This window comes from Dicentrarchus labrax, unplaced genomic scaffold (genome assembly GCF_905237075.1).
Source record: "Dicentrarchus labrax unplaced genomic scaffold, dlabrax2021, whole genome shotgun sequence".
Taxonomy (NCBI): domain Eukaryota; kingdom Metazoa; phylum Chordata; class Actinopteri; family Moronidae; genus Dicentrarchus; species Dicentrarchus labrax.
The window spans coordinates 7964252-7986310 of NW_026136710.1; the positions used below are offsets into that span (position 1 = coordinate 7964252).

Below are 22059 nucleotides of genomic sequence, written 5' to 3' on the forward strand. Positions count from 1 at the left end.
GCCAGCAAAGTTAAGGAATAAGTAAAATATCAGGAACAATTACAAGATGTCCTTATGTACCTATCCATATGTGTTTACTTGCTGTCAGTCAAAACGTCTGCTGACCGTCTCCACGTCTGTCTACAGTTTATGAATCCAAACAGAGTCGATCTGTTTCAGTCTACACAGAGTCCCCGGAGAGGTTGACCAACCCGCTGGCACTAAACTGTCCACAGATGGTAGAGACTGAGCACAATAGCTCTGTTTGTTTGTCTCAATGTTAATGCAAAAGCAGCTACATTCACATGTTGATTCAGTCTCAACTTTAATGGAGCGGGAAACTCATTTGTCAGAGATAAAGAGAAAACTGTCTTTCAAAAGGACCGTCTCAGTGAGTGGAGAAGCAAATATGTTGTTTATTTCTTGAATATTATCAAAAGAGAAAATTGAGATTTTGTATTTTGTTGGAGCAAAAATATCATGACCTCTTTTGTTTTAAGTAATACTTTCTGTGTTGGACTATTTGCACAAGTAAAGCTAGTTCTTTCCCCTCTTTCAGTCTTCAAGCTAAGCTAAGTTAACTAGCTACTGATTGTGGCTTCATATTTATCTACAATACAGGCATGAGATTGACAATCTAGCAAGAAAGAGAATAAGTGTAGTTCCCAAAATGATTGAGTTACTCCTTGAAAACAGATTTCTGGTCTTCTTGGAGCCTTGTTTTACATATCAGCAGAGCTCAGTGAGGGCTTTTACGTGATTGTGTCTGAGCTGCCAGAACTCACATGTAGCAAAACAAATTTCCCCTTGGGGACAATAAAGTTTACTCTACGACTCACAACCTCACAAATATGTTAAGATCTCTGAAAAGTGGATGTGGTAAACTCACAGTCGGCCATACGAGTGCAAACGTACGTCTGCAAATGTTTCAAAATAAAGATTTGCCATTTCGAAATTCAAGTTTCAACATTTCAGAACTCTGCCACCAACATATGTGCACCAGATCGCAATTTGCAAAGGTTTAAAAACTTCTAATACAAAACAAACTAATACACCGGGAGTGACACATTTTAAACACTATGCATCTATGTTGGAGCAACACTGTAAAACGACTGCTGCTGTTGTGAAGAAGGACAACAAAATAATGCTTGAATAGATTCAATTTTTTTTTTTTAGCCTTTCAAAACATTATGCAAGCCTTCCAAACTTACATTTTGAAAACATTTTTTATTAGATTTCAAGCTCTCAAACACTGAGTTTGAACCTTTCAAAGATGTTTTTCAGTTTTGAAATATGGCATGATATTCACCCCATATAGAGTCCCTTTTTGGATGGAGTTCGATACCTCTGGACAGACTCTGGACAGGTGTTTCCCTTCATGCTAAGCTAAGCCAACGGTAGCTTCATATTAAGTGTGCAAATCTCCTACAATGATTTCCAAATTCAGCTGTATGTATTTACAGACATTTAGTCATAAATAAATATATTTTCCTGATTACTGAAGATGTAATTGTCTCTATTTCCTGAAAGCCAAAGTTGACATATTATTCATCCTGGTAAGTGTATGTTGTGTTTGCTGGCCTGAGTACATTAGCTGCTTAAATATTTCTCAAATCCTTTTTGTGTCCACTAACCCATTTTCTGAGTCTCTAAAATACAAGCCCCAAAATATAAACACATGCACAACTGTGTCAAGTGGAAAAGTCCACTTAAGCCCTGTGATATCCTTGTTTTCTAAATTAGTTTTTATACTGTGCTCTTTTTCTTCCCTCATCCCCTCAGGCATCAGCACCCTTATTATGGTCTAAAATAGTCAATTTGTTTACTGTGGGCTGGTACCTAGTATGGGCTAAATTGTTGGAATTGTGTCAGAGTGGGAAGCCCTTAAAGAGCTGTCATGTTGTGTCTCAGCAGCAGCCCTGATCCTGTTGGTTCTGCTCAGGACAAGGAGGGAAGACCAGATTTACTGTGTCTCCTTTCTTTCTCTGTGAATCTGTGCCTCTGTCTAACCATTTATATGTATTTGCTTGTGTGTGGTTATAGCTTAGAGGACTGCCTACAGACACGGTGCTTACTGAATGTGAAAAGTCTTAAATGTAAGCCCCTATATGTTGCCATATCCAGGCCTCTTTTTAGTCTAAACACGTTTCTCACTGAAGCATTCTTGCTTTTTAGCCATGCTAGCGGCATTGCTCAGGGGATGGACATGTTGGTCAGTTGGCTGGTCCAGACAGAAAAATCTCAATAGCCATTAGATGGATTTCCATGACATTTCGTACAAACGTTCATTTTCCCCAGAGGGTAAGCCCTAATTACTTAGGTGACCCCCATGACGTCACCAACCTGAGTTTGTAATGCCAGCAATAACTTTTAAACAACGCATTTTTTCCCTGCTTGTCCATCAAATGTCTACTGTTTACAGAGCAGGCATGCTGGTATATGCTCTCTGGGCTATTGTGCAGAAGGAAAAGTGTTTTACAGTGAGTTGGGCAATCAACGTTCTGTGCATGTAATGGAAAGGTAAGTGCAAGCTATAAAAAATGTAGACTTGTTGTGATCACGCTCAGGCTCAGCCCTCAGGCAAGAAAGCCACACGCGTTATCAACAGTGAGTAATTTACAGAATGGGCCTGTATTGACGATCTGTGAAATGGCTTTTGAAACTCTTCTAAGATTTGTTTATCATTTTATTCCGCTCATAATCTTCTCTCAGTCACCTTCTTGTCGACATTATCTTCTCTCGTCTAGTCAAAAGGCTCTTGGGAGAGTTGTTGACCTGTCTGCGAACTGAATCAAATGCTCCAGTAACATGAAAGGCTTATTGAAGAGGTTGTTGCAGAGAGAAAGATGAGGTAAAGGTTGGAGCTGAATGAGTGACAGAATGATCTCATCCTTTGTTTCTCTATCTGTCCAAATGCCTGATCCCTCGCTTTCATCTTAACGTACTACTTCCTTTTGATACGATGCTCTTCTTCCATTCTCGGAAAATCTGTCTTTTTTTTTTTCAACTTAGCTTTGCTCTCCCATCTTATCTTCACAACTCTCCTCTAACTTCCGTTCTCACTGTTTTCGCCCTCAGACATCGTCTCTCCTCTGCGTCTGAAGCACAGTACTTATTCATGTGTATTGACTGGTATCTTTTTAAACAGATCACTCATTCTTCTCCCTACTTTATACACAATCTCCCTCCCTTTCCCTTTTTTGTATCTCTTCCTCTTTATCTTGCGTTCTTTTGAATCATTATTTTTCAGCATGTAAGGCTCAGAAACTTACATGCCCCCTGATGGCTTGAGCCTGAGTTTCAGCTTTGAAGTATGGATGTGTAAGCGATATACTTGAAAGTTCAGCAGCTGATCCTATCTATTTTAAACAACATCCCTGGTGTCTGGCAGAATGCTTGAAGACTGAGGCTCTGATTTTCTGGAGAATTGCCTCTATCTCCTATATTCTACTTGTTTAGGCTTTTGTTACAGTAAAACCAGGTTAGCTTTTGATATATACACCTAAATAATTAGCAGCTGCTATAAAAAAGACAAAGCATTTTTACCTTCATTCAGTTCCTGAAGTGGGGTTGGTTGGGGTTAGAAAGCTTGTGGAGATCTGGGACAACTTAGATCTTGTTAGCCTCAAGTGGTTTATATTGGCTGTTGATAATCTTTCTTGGAAGAATTGGTGCAGGGACACTGTGCAGTGTATGTGATTTAAAAAAAAAAAAAAAAAGACAAATAGCTAGAGGTTGTTTGGGAGTAGACACAAATCAAACCACTTTCTAAAGGTGAATTTAATTTGTAGGAAGGGCAATGTAGAATCAGATCAGCCACTAATGATGCCATCACTGCTGGGAACAGATATTGACTTGTTTGTGAGTGAAGGTGTGTGTGTATGTGTGTGTGTACATGCACTTGAACTGTTTCTTTGTGTTAATCAATTTGAGTTTCAGACCTTCAGAGTGAGGACATGTTGGGTGATCGACTCTCCTTTTAAGGTTTGGTTTTTAGGGTTAAAATTGGAATTAGTTTAAGAGCATTTGTTAGTATTTGCATGCATGTGGGCAGTTAAGTCAATTAGTGTGACAATTGTGATAATTGATTAATTCAAAGCCATTTATCACGTGAAATTACCCAAAATGGATTGGTTTGTGCTTTGCTTTTAGCCATGATAGGGGCATGGCTCAAGGGATGACAGCGTCGGTTTGTGTGTCAGTCCGTTGGTTGCTCCATCACTTTGGTTCATACTGAAATATCTCAACAACTACTGGATGGATTACCATGAAATTTGATACAGACATTCATGAGGATGTGTCCTAATGAATTTGAATTTCCTCTAGTGCCACCAGGATGTCAAAGTTTTCACTTATCCAGTGAAATGTCTCAACATCTACCAGATGGATTTGCACAAACATTTGATATGTCCAGATAATGTATCCTAAAGACTTTGGTGATCCCCTGACTTTTCCTTTAACGCCACCATAAAGTCCACATTTGAGGATTTTAGTGAAATGTATTGAAAACTATTGGAATATTGCCATGAAATATGGATGTTCCCCAGAGGATGAATGGTCATAACTTTGGCGATCCCCTAATGTTTCCTCTCGAATCATCATCACGTCAGAATTTTAATATGTCCGATACTTTGGTTTATGACAAGCCAGTATTTAGTTCTAGTTCGTGTTGACATGCTAACTTGCTAAACTGTACACATTACACCTTCACATCAGCATGTTATGCCTGCGATTGTATGTGTGTCAGCTTGCTGACATTAGCATTAGCTCAAAGCACTGCTGTGCCTGAGGGTCGGGTTCTAAAAGAACTAGTTTGTGCGACATGTTGTCTGACCACATCTGAGGACAAAAAGTGTATATAGCTGTGCCAAATGGCCACACTCACACATGGAGCGAGTTACAATATATTTTATAAATGGGGATACCGGGACACATTTTCGGTCTCTCCTGGAAGGTATTCATAGTGTTGCAAGTGATGTGGAAAAATTGAAAAATAGTGCATAGTCTACAGTAGACAGAGAAGTTTAAACCCTGCCAACTTTCTCAACTCCACACACTCGGGGCAACTCGCTGCTTTCATTATTTTATAGACTAAACAACTTATTCATCAAAATAAATCAATAGTTATCTTGGTAAAGATAATGCTCAGTTGCAAAACAACTGCACACACATGCATGCATCTTCCTCTGTGAGCCTATATGCAGTTTGTGACTGCATCTGTGCCTATACTGTATGTGTGTGTCTGCCTGGAAGATAATGGAACCACAGGTAGTTCTTCCAATGATGATTCCCTATTCATTTCAACCACAGTCTGAAAGCCAGATAAAGAAAGGGGCAGTACAGAGTTGATTACAGCCACTGATTCAGACCCAGATAAGCTGCTCCAAAACTGATGAATGCATTGTTAGGCTGTGAGAAGAATACAAAAAGCCTAAAAGAGTTCAAGTCAGAGCTGCTGCTGCTCAGAGAGAAAAATTACACTGTACTTAATCCAACACTCTGGCTGTACCTCCACTTACCTCTGCTCCAACTGCTTTTCATTCAGTGTGATCTCTCACAAACCTTCTCACTCACTCCTTTAAGAACTCTTCCACACTAAAAACTATATTATTACAGGCCTGTTATATGTTCACATGATTTTGCATTCTTTACACTTCACTCCAAGTGTATTTAACGCTGCCTTTTTTATCTTCACAGTTCCCCTCAGCGACAGCAGCAGGGAGAGACACAGAGGGACAAAGAGACGCTGTGTGATACCAGAGATCCAACTGATTCAAGGCCACACAAAAACCTTCGGGGCTGGGAATCGACAAGAATCACCATAGCAACCCCCTCAGGGAATCTGTGGCTCAATCCACAGTAGATCTGACTTCTGATGAGCCGACGGCGATCGTCTCCAGAGGTGTGGGTGTCGAGGCCCATGTGAGAGGTTTAGCATGAGTCAGGGATGATCACAGGTCTGTTGTAATTTATCTGTGTTGGCTGGTAGCTCTCAGCTCCTCAGTGTGGGTGGCACACTGCTCCATTATTCATCAGACAGATGACTGGCTGTGGCAGGACGCCGAGCCAGGAGGTGTGTGTGTTTTGTGTGTGTGTCGTGAGAGAGAGATTACAGAATGTGAAAAAGAGAGGTTTCTGGTGTGTGTGTAAAAAATATTTTTACAGCGTCTGCTTCTGAGAGCGGGTGCATGACTGCGGTAGCGTTCATTTCATTACACATATTGCCTTCCATATTCTGTGTTTGGCCTCCAATTCAAAGATCTGATCTTGGCTGTGGTTTCAACCCACCTGGACGTGTTCTCCAGAGTGCTGCGGACTTCGCTCATCTGCTCTTTCCCAAAATACACCACCGTCAGATGGACCCGGCCGTCCTGGCGCACACAGACTTCCCTTTACGTACACACAAACACACAGAGGAAGAGACATTATGGATGAAAGCGATCTCAAACTGAGCAGGGTTGAATTACAGGAAGGAAGAGCTCTGTGGTCAAATTAGAGTTTTTAAAAAGAAGGATTTGGTGTATTGCTGTTTTATTCTTTGAAGTGGTGGAATGATTAGTCCAATAACAATTCAGATAATTTATAGATAAATGATTAACATTCATTAAGAAAAAATGTCAAGCATTTGCTGGTTTCAGCTCCTGAATGCTTCTTTTCACTGTGAATTTGATCTTTTTGGGGTTTGGGCTGTTAGTTAGACAAAACGTGCATTAAAAAGACCTTTGGATCTGGGAGATTCTAATGTTATTTTTTCACTATTCCCTGACATTTATAGACTAAAGGATTCACTGATGAATTAACAAAAATAATAGACATTTTAATGTCTTATGAAAATAATCTTTATTTTCAGCTATTAATCCTGGCTCTTCTCATTCTGACTCTATGTTAAAGCACAGGGAGAGATTGTGTGCGAGTGAAAGAGAGACCAGGTGGGAGATGCCTGCAGGCACTTTGATGGAAACATGTCAAATACATCACACACATGCTGAATATAATTCACCTCCTCTCCAACAGCACACACACATTTGTCAGAATTTTCCCCAGAAACACATGGAAGGAAAATGTCTCATAAAACAGATGAATACAAGATGCTTAAAAATGACTAAATACGTGCAGAGGATACTGAGTAGCCATGAATAATACGATTTTTCATTGTAGATGCCGTTGTGGTTAAGCCTTTCTCTAAATGCCGGCATTATTAGTAGTAATTGATTTTTTGCTGGGATCTGATGAGACATTCTTCATTTTGTCACTGGGACTCCAAGGTAGAAAAAAAGAGTTACAATTATTTCATCATGTAGTAAGAGAAATATTGTGCTTGTTTGCAATGTTCGTTTGTGTTTGTATGAATCCATGTTTTATCTCTATATTCTGCACTTGGGAAACATATCACAGTGCATCATAAATGCTGTTGTGAATGTGAATAAAGAATATTTGATAAATATACAGTTACTCAATGTTATCATATCCTAAACACACACACACACACACACACACACACACACACACACACACACACACACACCCCCACAACATACAATTTCTCCTGGTACACCTTTAATATGGATGAGGGTAGTAGTGTTTGCTCAGCGACTTGCCAAGTCTTTCAAGTAAGTACACTTCTTGCCATGCTGTATATCAACTACTGCTGGTCTGCCCAGGGGGGCATTTTAATGGGCTGCAACACTGCTACTAAGCAGGATTTACCATGTAAAAAGAGCTGTGATAAGCAGCGGCGGCAGCACAATAAATCACAGACATTAAGGCGGATGTTTCCTCAACTGACGATGACGGACTGTGGAGCTGGAACAGGCACTCTTTACTGTTAGCTGATGAGATTTGGCTTCCCTTCAAAGTTGGCTTTATCAAAAATTCTTCATGGTTTTACCACATAGAGACACTAGCCTGGAACTATTTGTGGTATTTGAGATGCTGATTAAAAGTATGTATGAAATTACATTTCCTGCGGGCATGTGGTGACTGAGAAAAACTGAACTGGGATCAGTAACTGCATCTTTTTTCATATTTTTGTCTGAATCATTTAAGCCTCGCTCAGATTTGTTTACATTCTGATTATGCCGACGAGCACCAAAATAAAATAACTGATGAGACTACATGTGCAGTTTGAAAATGTTAATCATATGTTCCTTCAAAAAAAGGGAAAAAAACGCCTCTTTCCTCTAATCTCTCCCACTCCTTGTCCCTGTCTGCCCAATTAAAATGTAAAACTGGAATTAAAACTGGGTTTGAAAAACAGCGTATCACGTTTTCCTGAATTAGTTATGTGTGACACAAAGAATCGTCTTCCATAATTTACTGTGGCGCTTCTGTTTATGTCACATCCATTGTGTGAGACTGCAACAGCTCAAACCAGAATAAACACGTCAACATTTTCAGAAAAGGAAAAGTCTCACCTGAAATTATGCATGAACTGTTTGAACTTGTCTGTGCGTCTGGACAGCGGGACAATGATGTTGATCGGGACATTGACTGTGTCCACCCGCTCGTTTTTCACCTTCATCAGTGGTCCAAAGGGACGAAAGAGGACCAGACGCCTGAATTCATTGCTTGACTCCCCCCTGAAGGTCAGCTCGTACAGCGTCCCTTTGTCCCTCTCTGTGCGGGTGATACCTGATGGGTGAGACAAACAGACATAAACTCACGACCAAACAAACTTAAGATTTAGTTTTTGTGATAATCAGCAGCTAAATGTATGTATAACAGTAATATTCAGTATATACACCTGTTTAAAGGACCATGATTTTTTGATTTCCTGCTGACAGTTAGATGGGAAGATTAATACTACTTAAATATGAAACTACAGCCAGCATACACTTACCTTACTCAGCATAAAGACTGAGAGCAGGTGGAAACAGCTAGCCCGGCTCTGTTTGAAGAATCTATGGTCATGTTAGCAGCTCTGTGACACTGTAATGCTTTGAGCTAAATGCTACCATGTTATTGTAAGCAGGTATAATATCAATAATCACAAGTTTAGCCTGTTAACATCCTAACATTTGCTAATTGGTGCCAAACACAATGTACAGCTGGGACTGATGGGAATGTCATTAGATTTGCAGATATTTAGTCTTAAACCAAAGTATTATCACATTCTGACCTGATGATGGTGCTATATGAAATGTTAAGGGATCATCCAATTCATTACAAATCCTCCTGAGGGCATGTGTGTCTCTAACAAATATACTTTGGCAATGCATCCAATAGATTTCATAAAGAGCCAAAAATGGCACTATAGGAAAAGGAGGACAGATTCATCATCTGGGGACAGAGGACGTCTTTTATCTCTAGTTGAGATATTTCAGTCAGTACCAAAGAGGCGGACCGACCAACATTTATAGAGCCAAGTAAAAACAATCATTTGTGGGTTTTATGGGGGGTTATGTGCCCCCTTATAAATCTGCCTCTGTGTATTATTTTTTGTGCTGGTTAGTCAGGCCTGCTCTTTCTACCTGCTTCCACTTTTTATGCTAAGCTAAGCTAATGGTCTCCTGACTAAGATATATTACAGACAGACATAAGAGTGGTATTAATCTTCCCATTTAACTCTCTGCAAGAACCTAGAAATCTTATAGCTGTAAATAAACATTTACAATTATTGAAGTTCTAGCAACTCTGGGGAAATAATATGATGTAAATTAACGTTACATATCAACATATTGACTTACAAAGATGTATGAACGCAGGTGAAAACCAGTGAGTGTTAGTTTCTGTGCCTGTAGTTTTTCTTTCTTTCTTTCTTTCTTTCTTTCTTTCTTTCTTTCTTTGTCGCAGTGAATTTGTTTTTCTTGTTTTCTCCAGGGTGCGGCTTTTGTTTAAATCCCTTGAGATTTCTGTGCTAAGGATCATGTTTTTCCCTTAGTTAGTGAGTTTTTTACTATCTAATCTTAGAAATTTCTCTGAAAAATAAACATTTTTTAAGGGGACATTTTTTGCACCAGCTTTATCATTATTTCTCTGTGCACAATTCTCTGTGACAGACTAATACTGTGTGTATGTGGGGAAAAACAGAGAGCACATGAGGCCACATGAGACATTGTTCATGCAGTCTGCTGCTGGGCAAAGAGCCATAACTGTTCATACACATAAAAACACCAACAACACACATACACTGAAAGAGAGGCAATTCTGGTTATCCAGACCAATTTTCTTGTTCCTCAAGAGAGAATTTGTTTGTGTATTACTCTGCTATTATAAGGAATATTACTTGCAAATAGACGTACTGTGGTTGTTGGGGTCATAAAGAAAAGGGAACTAGAACACATAAAGTGAGAAGTGAAAAGAGAGAAAAGAAACAGACATGGAGAGGAAGGCAGAGAACGAGACATTGTGTTCAAAGAGAGCTTGGACGACAGAAAAAGAGCATAGAGACAGGCAGATAGACGAAGGAAATAAAGAATAAAAAGAAAGTGAAGAGCAAGTCAGAAAATGATGAGAGAACAGAAAGATGTCTGTGGGCAAAGATTTATAGTCAGATAGCAGCTTGAAATGAAGGCCTTCCTGTTAAGTGGGGCAGCTTCCTGTGATGGGAGGCCTCATTTCCCAGAGGGGCACGATAAGCTTTCATTTAGTAAATATGCTGAACAATTTAGACTAAATGCCTTCACTTCCTGTCTCTGTCTTTCTGTCTAACTGCACTTTTCTGTCCCTTTCTAAGGACTAAGCGGTTGGTGAGTTCGTTTTGCATACCTCCACTGTTTGTGTGCAGTTTCAGCTCACTAGCTTGCTAATGCAGCCCTGAAAGCTCCCCGAAGATGCTTTTGTCAGTCTGGCAATCTAGATTGCCTTTCACTCATCTGGCTGGTTGGATAAATCCCTGCTTATTCAAGATTTGCTTAAAATCAATGTCCATTAAGGAGTATTAAAAGCAAAATATGAGCAGGACGGAGACACTATTTCATTACTGACTGCACAGTCCTGTTGTCTTGTTGAGGACTTGTACAAGCTGTTAATGTGAATACACACAGATATCTATGCACATCTATTAAAATCACCGTCACATAAACACACACATGGATTACACAGGACCACACACAAGCTCATACACATGCAAGAGGCTCCGTAGTGACCTATGGCTCATTTCTTCCAAGCCAGGTGCCCCTATTACTCACTTTAAAACCTCCACCCACTCACACACTGAAGGTGGTGACCTTCAAAGAGCAGATACACACACACACACACACACACACACACACACACACACACACACACACACACACACACACACACACACACACACACACAAAATACTGCGTTTGAAAAAGATGCTCCATGTGAATAAGGAGCAGCTGGGTTCATTTTGTGAGGTTGTGATCAAGGCTGAGCAGAACAAACTAGGAGGATATCCTGGCTGTACTTGTACACAAACAAACTATATTTCTGACCTTGCAGGAATCCATGCATGCATACACGTACACAAAAAAAAAATCTAAATTACACAGAGTTGAAGAATAAAGTGGAGTATAATGTTTGGATGTAGCAAGAATGTTGTTAATATGCAACTTTGCGGCCAGGAAGTTTAAATACTGTTAATTTGTTTTCCCAATTATGTTGTGATGGCAAATGTTACATTGTTACCTACAAGACAGCCGCACATAAACATCTGTATTTTCCAAATGCACACTGATTGGCCGGTGCATCTTGTGATGGTTAAATTTTAAACTTAGGGAAAGCTCTTTGTTTCAGTTAAATGTTAATTAATATGTTTTTTCTTCTATTTTTCTGTTATGATCCCAAATCCTTAAGTCCAAGTCCAAGTGCGACCACTGCCTAAATATTACCATACAAAAGTTCAGAAAACGTAATCCAGGCGGCTTTGGATTTCTTTGAAAACATAATTGCAAATAAGTTGTAAATAAAAGTAATTTGACACAAAAGACATCTGATGTGTTCTCACCTTCTATGAAGTCAGACATTGAGTACACTTTGCTTGTTTGAGACTTTTCTGCTGCAATCCTGCTGTCTTGCTGGGATGACGGCGTGTTGAGACTGTGCAGGGCCATCTCCAGCACCTCCCCCAGCTCCTCTCTCTTGTCCTTCCTCACAGGTTTCTCCTCTGGGTGACGCGTCAGCCCCATCTCCAGCTGGTACACCCTCTGCAGGGTGAAACTCTCAAAGGCCACCACCGCATACTCACTGGGCAGCCTGGTGCCGGCGCTCACCTCGGCTTTCGACATCTGGCTCCGCAGGAACTCCTGGAGGTCCGTCTGCTGGCTCTTGGGACCTTGAGCCTCCCCGAGACCACCACCCTGCGAACCAGCCCCAGCTTCCTGTCCCACTGCTGGACCTCCGGCAGCTCTCTTCAGGCTCTCCTGCACTCCTTTCAGCTGCTGGCTACGCTCCTGCAAAGCCTCCTTGAGCTGAGCTATCTGCTTCTTCAAGGAGGAGATGTGGAGGCGGTGCTGCTCCTCGCGCTCTTGGAGGAGCACCTGATAAGATTGGACGCCGGGGGGTCCACCGCTTTGAGCAGCCCCAGCTCGGGCTCCTCCGGTCCCACCTGCTCCTGCTCCGATACCTGGTCCTGTGCCCCCCAGACTGGGGTGGATGGGTCCAGCGCGGGGCAGAGCATGACTTGAAGGAGGATCATCAGAGTGTGGCGGACTACAGGTCATCACATAGAGTAGCGACAGGGAGCAGCAGAGGAGCACCAGCACACCTCCAACACGGGAGACCCAGGCTAAGAGTCCACGCCGCAACATCGCTACATGTAGAGTAAAACAGCCATCCACACAAACACAGAAATATCATGTAACCTCACACACTCCAGCCACGATGATAAGAGTCCATTTGTGATTATGTTCCATCACCCAGTGAGGAGGCCAGCTACTTATCAGTATGAGGTCATTTAATCTGAATTAGGTCATTGCCTCTCCACTGCCTGAGACTGTAACTTGTCATTGGCAAAATGAACACATGAGGGTCAAAAACTTGTAAAAAAAATCCACTTTCTCCCTCTCTGCTGATCCAGTTAGCTCCATAGTCTGCTTGAAGACATCATTGCATTGTTACATCATCATCTCTCATATGTGACTCATCTGTTTGCATGGACTCTCTCAGTCAGTCCATGATGTCCTCTTCCTGTCTGCCTGCCTGTTACCGAGCACAGGCGCAGACTCCCAGGAAAAAATGTCTCGGAACGGTTGAATATTCTGCCACATCAGTCCGGATGAAGCAAGGTGATGCATGGGGAAAAAATGCTAAATTACATGAGAAAGCAAATCCTCGCTGGCCAGCGGTGGTTTCCTCATGTTGTTTACCTAACAGAGACAACAGAAAGGAGAGAGACAGACAGGTTTGTCATAAGAGAGACAATCTTTCTTCTTGACATCTTGACCTACACCAACATCTGTCACAACCACATTACTTGTGTCATTTCGAAGTCAGAAACAAGCCAGGCTACTTTCACATGTTAGCTTATGATGGCAAAGACTTTAACTGCCTTTGCCAAACCAAGCATTTATTCAGGACTGCAGCTCCTTTAAAACAACGTTGTCACTAATGTGTGAGAATATGAGGCAGAGTACAAGGGTGTGTGCTTAAAAGTGCCAGTGTATGTGTGTTATGGTGAGTGTTTGTTTGGTGGACATGGAGCAAAGTGGGACATATGCATACATTTTTCTATCTATACCCACAGTATATACAGTGAGCGACTGTGGTGTGATGCTGCTGGACTGCTCTCCATTTATTTATTTAAGTTTTATTTAACCACAGTGCATCTTGAGATACAATATCTCTTTCCAGAGACCCCAAAAGATATCCTTGCCTATTAAAAACCATTGCATTCATCTTGAAGCATTTTTTTAATGTGGTATTTGAATGACCGATACAAAGGCAACACTTCCAAATAAAGTGTCTCTATTTATTTTAAGCCCAGAGGACAAACCTCTGGTTGCTCCTGTTTCCCACAGTGACCCTGCAAAGATGACGTCATTCGGCATAGTTCAGAACAGACAATTAGCCATCTAAATCAGTGGCTTCCATCCTGGGGGGGTCAGTACCCCTCAAGGGGTGCCAAGAAAAAAACAGGACCACAGTCCATTAAATATGAAGCGAGAGCCAGATGTTTAATTAAGCATAAAGACTTGAAGCAAAGGGGAAACAACTGAAAAATCAAGTGAAACAACTGACTATTTCTTGACCAGCACCTGATAGTGGTATAAATTGTTTCATCTAACTCTCTGCCAGAAAGCGAATACGCGTATCTTCCAAAATGTTGAACTGCTGCTTTAAATATAAGACTAAAGCCAGTTGCATGTTAGCATAGCTTAGCACAAACACTGGAATCAGGGGTAAAAAGCTAGATAGCACAAATTAACATTGTTTGTTAAATTCGTACAAAATCCAAAGAGTAAAAATGATAAGTTATTACCTTTGGACAGAGCCGTGCTAGCTGCTTACCTCTGTTTCCAGTCTTTATGCTAAGCTAACAAGGTTTCTGGCTCTTGCTCCATATCTAGTGTAGAGACATGAGAGTGTAATCTTTTTATCTAACTCTCGACAAGCAGTCTATTTATTCCTTTTCCTAGGGAACAAAAAGGAAAAATAATATCTATAATACACAGAACATCTATATATTTTTAATCTCATCGTTCTCTGATATTTATTTTTCTCTTGTGAAAAACTTCAATCTCTTCAGGCCTCTAAAAATCCTTCAAATGAAACAATCCAAGATGGAAAGATCAGCTCTGTGCAGCTCATGCCCCGAAAAAGGTGATCATAATGTGATCATTAACAAATATAGCCATAATATAAGAGGACAAATGCTATTTTATACCCAACACCAGTACAGAAAAGGTGAGTGACATTGAAGCGTATTTGTACGTGTGAACGTGATAATGAGTCTGGAGTATGCATATATATATATATATATATATATAAATATATACCCATGTATGTGTGTGTGTGTGTGTGTGTGTGTGTGTGGGAAGGTGTTTCGGTGTTTGAGTTACAGTGCGTATCTGTAAATGTATCTCTGTGTATCAGTCTCAGTCTCTCTTGACTCCTCACACAGTCAGCTCTTTGACAGGGCTGCCTGAAGCCCAGTCTAATGAAAGGATTAGTATATGGCAGGAGTGAATACTGGACTGTGCTCTAACAGACGGCTGAATCAGGAGAGACAGGGCGTCTCTCCAGCAGGACCTCCACTGCCGACTTAGAAAATGTTTGAGGAAAGGGTGCTCTGGGAAAAGTGGGTGAGTGAGAGCCGGAGAGTGAAGCATGGCTGCTGTGATGGAGTATCATCCTTTCAATTACAGCAAAATCCTCATGATGTCATTATATGAGTCCATAAATCCTCTGAAAAAATATGGCATGACATTAATGGTGTGGTGGCAGTTCAATTGCCTTGTCTCGTTGGTTCACAAGCTGCTCTCATTATAATTGTATCCATGTGATCACAAGCTGGGAACCTTTAAATAATTGCATCACTTCTCCCAGATGACTTTGACTTCCCTGCTTTCATGACTTCCTCTAACAAACTACACTAATGATAGTGAGAGTGACCACAGACCATTCGCGCATGAAATCATGCACTTAATTCTGACATTGTGAAGGTCAATTTGCCTTTTTACTGGGAAAAATTCAGTAAGGAGGAGCAGAACAACATGCTTATCTTCACATAATCCTAAAACAAATACCACTTATAGTTATCCATTCTACAAAAATAAACAGTTACTGATAGAAAAACCTAATAAAATAATCGATTCAACTGTTGATTATTTTTTCCAATTGATCACTTTGTCTGTAAAATGTCAGAAAATTGTGAAAAATGTCCATCACAAGTTGTTGAGTCCAAGGTGATGGCTTCAAATGGCTGTTTTTGTCAGACAACGAACGATATTCACACAAAGATTTTCAATTTACATCTAAACAACGGGAACCAGTGAATATCTTGATAAATTATTTAAAGCTACAACCAAAAGTTGAGGAGCTAAATTGGCATAAAGACTGGAGACAGTTAGGGAACAGCTACCCTCTGTAACAAGCTTAAAAAAATATAACTTAACACTCACTGATTAAACATATTATGTCTATTTATAGAAAAACTATAAAATTTGGATTTTGTTACCATTCGGCAGAGCCAGGCTAGCTATTTTCAGCCTTATGCAAAGCTAAGCTAAATGACTGCTGGCTGTAGCTTCGTATTTACCGGACCAGACATGTGGTTTTACGGGGAGTTATGCGAAAGTCACTGAGCCCCGGCCAAGAACTAATCCAGGACATAAATTCCCATAAAACCACAAAATGTCATTTTTGCATTTTAGTTTTTGTCCGCACTAATCCTGATTTTGACTAGCTGTTTCCCCTTCCAATCTATATGCTAAACTAACCTAACTGTGTCCTGTCCTGGTTGTAGCTTCATATTTAATGGACAGATGGTATTGAGCTTCACATCTAGCTTCACAATAAATATATTAAATATAGTATTCTGATGTCATACATGATACGAAAACAATAATGACACATATCTGTCTTTTGACAGCTCTGCATTTCACCCCCCAGTGACACTGCTGAGACGTGTTGCTTTTGCCAAATGTGTCACAAACACAATAGAAGTACAGCTCCTCTGTGGCAAAGGCAGTCGATCCCTGTTGTTAAGTTACAAGAGAAAGATTCATCACAGAAAGGAGGCTGGTGTGACTGAGATTTATGAGCAGAGACTAACAGTCAAACCACTGAGTCTCTCCGGGAATGAATGAGTTGATTCAGTCCTGGTTATTTGACTCCCCATGGGGATAGGCATGGCTGCAACACAGGAACACTGGCAGCTAAATAATCATGTTGGATTTTATTGGTAGTGGGATGTCTAAACAGGCGTGTGTCATTTCCTGCTCTGTGTTACTGTACTAGATTTCATTTACAGATTGTGTAAAACAAATATTATATTACTAGAAATAATCTAAAAAATTTAAGAAAATAAATATTGTGCATTTCCATTAAACTTATGCTAGAAATATTGTATAGTTTCCTTAGTGTTTTTAGCCGTGCATGCCATGATCGCAAATCAGTTGGTCACCTATTTTGGTCTAGACTGAAATATCTCAATAGCCTTGTAAGTAAATTTTGTACAGACATTCATGGGGGTCCAATATTAATAACGTTAGTGATCCCCTGACTTTTCCTGTAGCACATGCCCTCCAGTGTCCCAGATGACATCTCTTTATGAATTTAAATCACCCAGCTTTTTCTCTAGTGCCACCATGAGGTTCACATTTGTGGTTTTGAGTGAAATGCTTCAACAACTATCGGATGGACCACCGTGAAATGTTGTACAGAAATTCACGTCACCCCCAGGATGAATTTTCTTCTAGTGCAATCATCACGTCAAAATTTCAATTTGACGAATACTTCTTCTTTAATGACCAAATAAGTGCCAAACTAATAACATTCCCATCAGCCTTAGCTGGACTTTGTGTCCAGTGCTAATGAGCAAAGTTAGTTGCATGCTGATGTTAGCAGATAGCTCAAAGCACCACTGTGCCTGAGTACAGCCTCATGGATGTGGGTCACTATTCAGTTTTATTAAGCAGTTTCCCTGAAGTCTTCCACTTGAATATTACACAGAACACTTTGTTGATGAGATACTTAGATACTTCTGAGCTTCACCCAAGAACCAAAAAAAGTTAAGACTTCCAGTAAACCCAAACTGAGAGGAAATTACATCATTTGAATGTGTGACTTTGCGTTTGGCACTTTACTAGAACACCCTGACCTGACTTCACCCTTAATTATGCACATTTTCTCTTTGTATATTATTACTATCTTATAGTATATCTCAGCCCAAAACTCACAATGAATCTGACATGCAACTTTACAGTTCCTGTTTTTTCTCTCTGTGGAACTGTGACTTCCCTGTCTAACTCTGTCTGGCAGGACAAGCACCCAATAACAATTTCCTGGTGTTTGTTTCAACCTTAACTGTTAGAAGAAACTCCAACACAGGCTCTATCAAAGATCTCCTGAAACGGTGTTTGCCGAAATCCTCTTTGCATAACAGAACTAATAAATCTGTGTGCTGTCAGGCTTGTTTACCAACAGAGAAACAAGACAGAGGACGCATTTCTTCCACTTCCAAAGATGACACAGCTAACTGATAAATGTGTTTTCCCCCTCATCACATATTTCTTTCTCTCTGCTCGAAATAGAAACAGAGATGCAGGGACGAGAGTGGGAGAGGGTCAAAGACAGAGAGATGAAATAAATAATCAGGCTGTCATAAAAGAGAAAAAGAGAGAGGAGAAAGAGAATGATTTAGTATTTGGTGGCCAGTGATGTTTCCAAAGCTCTGCAGCATCTGGTTCAGCCTGCAAAATCACTTCCTCCCCTCCTGCTGCTGCTTCCTGCCCACAGGGCATTCATGTGTGTGCTTCACATTTGTGTGAATATGTGTATCTGTTCCAATTGTAGCAAAATTATTAATGTTACCCTCTTAACACCTGTTAAAAAGTGCTGTGTTTATCTTGTGAAAATAAGCCAGAAAGGAGCGTGAGAGAAAAAGAGAAAACTGAGCGAAGAGTGGGAAGTTTGCTGCCAGGAAAACCAGAAAAAATGATTTTTTTCTTAACCCTCAGCCCCATTTCTGGTTGACAGTCACACTAGTATAGCAGAAATCACACACAGGTGACAGGTTATCAGTGTGTGTGTGTGCTCCTATCTGTACTACAGCCTACACAGGTCGACCTTTAAATCTCTGAGGCATTTGAGAAGCAACCTTGTGACCCTCCCATCATGACAAATGTAGCATCTTGGCCCTGCTGTTGGATTTAAAGAGCCGATTCCCTTTTCTCTCTGCTGGTATTTAATATATTCAACCTCAAGCAGGCCTCTCTTAAAGAATAATGTATGCACTAAGACCATACAGTATGCTCTTTTCAAAGGCAGACGCACTCTGCAGATGCATTAATTGAGAGGATTTGAGTGTGTGTCTGAGTGTGAAAGAGGGCAAGTGAAATTGCAGGAAAGAGAGAAAACCACAGAGGAAATACTTTAATATCTTCTTTAAAGGATCTTATCAATGCGTTCGCATGTTGTAGATCTTTAACTGCAAATTCTGCACTTGCTTAACATTTGCAGATTCTCGCTTAAAAGTTAACATTTTTAAAAGTATTTTTCTTTCTGTTCCTATTTTTCATTCATTTCTGTACAGTATGAACATCTATAATACTCATGAAAATTGCTTTCATGAGCTGTGTAATCCATCACAGTGAAAATCCAGTCCGTATTAAGTTTTGCCAAAGTTATATAATCATTGCAAGGTTAATCAATTTAAAGCGGCACCCCATTGATTTAGTGTTGCAGTTCCATAAAGTTGGGGAACTTGAGAGAGAAGAATTAAAATAAGGACGGTTAAAGTTTGGTCAGCCAAAGCTAAAGCAGGATTTATTGTTGTGTATTAAGGGGTTAAAAGTTGTCCACACCAAGCACAATATCTGTAACAATAACTATAAGTGCAGTGTTTAAAGTGGATGGTGGAGTCCACACCACAACTACAATATTATTGGGATTGTTGACGATATTGTGGTATACAACTTATTAAAGTCATATCACACATAGAAAACATAATTTTACTGCCAATTGGCAATTGGTCTTTAGTGGCAATAAGGTCTCTTAAGGTCGAGGTGAAATGAAAAATATCATTTTACCCCTTTAAGTTTGCCTCCTCAGTTATATTTCACCCCTATTTAGCAATGTAGGCCAAAAACAATCTATTTATTTGTATTTTTATATCAAAATCCCATCTTTTTCTGCTACCGCAATAGTCCCTCCCTAACTGCCTGTTTTTTTAGAGGAAATACATGATTGTGCAGAAGCAAACAGCTCTGTTCCACCTGGACGATAAGTTAAAAATAATTGTTTTAATCAAAGTATAAATAAAATCTGTCTTCAAAAGATGACAAATCCTGTAACAGCCTCACCTCTCGTCTTTGAAGAACTTTGAACTCATATTGTTCTGGTTTTCCCTTTAGTTCTAAACGGGTCATCAATATACATTTCTTAAGCTGCCAACACAGAAACGTTGTGTAAACCGTGGCCCCACGCACACGCGCTTGGGGCCACGGTTTACACAACGTTATTGTTCAGATCAGTGTGGACGCTCACATCGATGTAGTTATTATGATGGTTCTTGGTGTGGACAGCCCCTTGAGACGCAGCTACTGAGCCAACACAGGTAGCCAACATAGCCTGATGTGTGCCATCTCAAAAACTGTGATTGGTCAACATCTGCAGCTTAATGCTGGTACAGAGAATTAAAACATGAAGCAAGTTTTAAGAAAGGCTCAGTTATTTTCTCTTTTTCAGTAATACACATCTAGAAAAGCAAACAAAACAACATAGAACAAACTCATATTGAGTAACAGACAGCTCATCATATCAGAAGTTTACGGAGCCACAAAAGGGACATGGGAAAAAAAAAATTTAACGTTTCTAGTGCGCACTAGATCCCTATCTTGTGCGCACTAGATACTATCTAGTACTATCTAGTGCGCCATGTTCCCATGTCCCTTTAGGAGCTCCGTACAAGTTGAATGAGAGAATGTAAATACAGACTGTAGGGAATATATTTAAAGCACCATGCATCTATCTGGTGCTGTCAATGCAAGAAATCCGATGCTGAACTTTCAATCAATACTGCCACAGTAGGTATTCACAGTGGGAGTCCTTGCATCAACTACTGCATAAATGCAACCAATAATGTTTCTTTGTTAGACCATCACTGACTAATAAACGCGTGGGTCTTGCAAACTCCAGATTACAACACAGGCCTTTTGTTTTTCTTCCAGAGACACTGAGACATTGTAAAACGGTTTCCACAGACTGAACAGTATCAGCAATGATGAGTAAGCTGATCTTATATGTAAAATCAAAGGAGTTCCTCTTTAACAGTCTGCACATTACCTCCATGTAACTTTGACAAAAACTACTGACTTGATATTAAAAATGTACACAACTAAAGGAAGTTTCAAGAAGCTGCTAAGATTTTTACATGGTACAGTAATTAATGGTAACCAGTTTTAATCTTCTTATCGCACTGGTTTTCAAAAAGATCTGCTGTTTATGTAAAGTATACTTTATTGATAGTAAATGGGCTAAAAACAAGCAAAACCACTGTTATGGTCCTTTAAAAATGCTCTCATAGTTTCTCATCCACTACTCTTTAAAAAAGTACACACATGTTTACATGAGACCACATGGATGCATTAATCTTTCAAACAGCAAACCCCTCCTCCCATACACGTCCACTCTCTCCAAGTAAGTGGCCTCTGTGATTGTTACGCACAACCTGATGTACCACAGAACTCTGTATGTTTAAACTCTGCTCCCTGCTGTCTGTCTACGTCTCTCTATCCTGTCTTCCTACAGCCTCTAGTGGGCTGTGTATTTGTTACAGGTCAAGGATGTTAATGCGTTTTTATGTGCATGTTAGCCTCGGTGAATGTCAGGGCTTCTTCTTCTCCTCAGACAGCTCTGTCTGAACCTGCCCTCCAGCGATCTCACTGTAAAAACGAGGAATGTCCTCTTGGGAGGAAACAAGGAGAGGACAGGACGAGGAGAGATTAATTAAGATAAATGTAAAAATGAGTCACGGGGAGGGAGGAAGGAGGATGGCGATAGCGTCAACTATGGCCGGAGATTACTTGAGGGAACTATTAAAGCTGGTAGATCAGATACATGGTGTGAGGAGAAAATGAAGAGAAGTCAGTATAAAGTGAGCATGTGGGAGGGAAAGGAGGAGAGAGAAGCAGAGAAAGGTTTCTTTGATGTCTCTTGTCCCCTCAGGTGATTCTCCCTCCCATTCATTAGGGGCCGGTTTCCCCGGAACCTTCCTGTCGACATGCCATCTGGAAGGCCCTTAAAAACACCACATTACACTCCTCTTATTCACTACAAGCAGCCCGTGTTAACATTCACCAACCACCCTTCCCTCCTCCGCTCCCTCACTACTCCTCCTCCTCCTCCTCCTCCTCCTCCTCCTCCTCTCCCCGTCTCCCCCTTCCCTCCATTGGTCCTCAAAGTGTTCCATTTCTTCACAGTTAGGTTAGACTTTATCAGATGAATGGGCCC

At 40.5% G+C, this 22059-nt stretch overlaps 1 protein-coding gene across 1 annotated transcript in view; it reads right to left on the reverse strand.

Moving 5' to 3' along the window:
• csgalnact1a (chondroitin sulfate N-acetylgalactosaminyltransferase 1a) overlaps positions 1–22059 on the reverse strand; it is a 34093-nt gene that overhangs the window by 8008 nt on the left and 4026 nt on the right. The window contains exons 2-4 of the mRNA XM_051413390.1: positions 11894–13253; positions 8394–8610; positions 6268–6369 (exon numbers count right to left, since the gene is read on the reverse strand). Coding sequence (XP_051269350.1) covers positions 6268–6369; positions 8394–8610; positions 11894–12695 — 1121 coding nt within the window. The 5' untranslated portion in view covers positions 12696–13253. The remainder of the gene's footprint in view (positions 1–6267; positions 6370–8393; positions 8611–11893; positions 13254–22059) is intronic.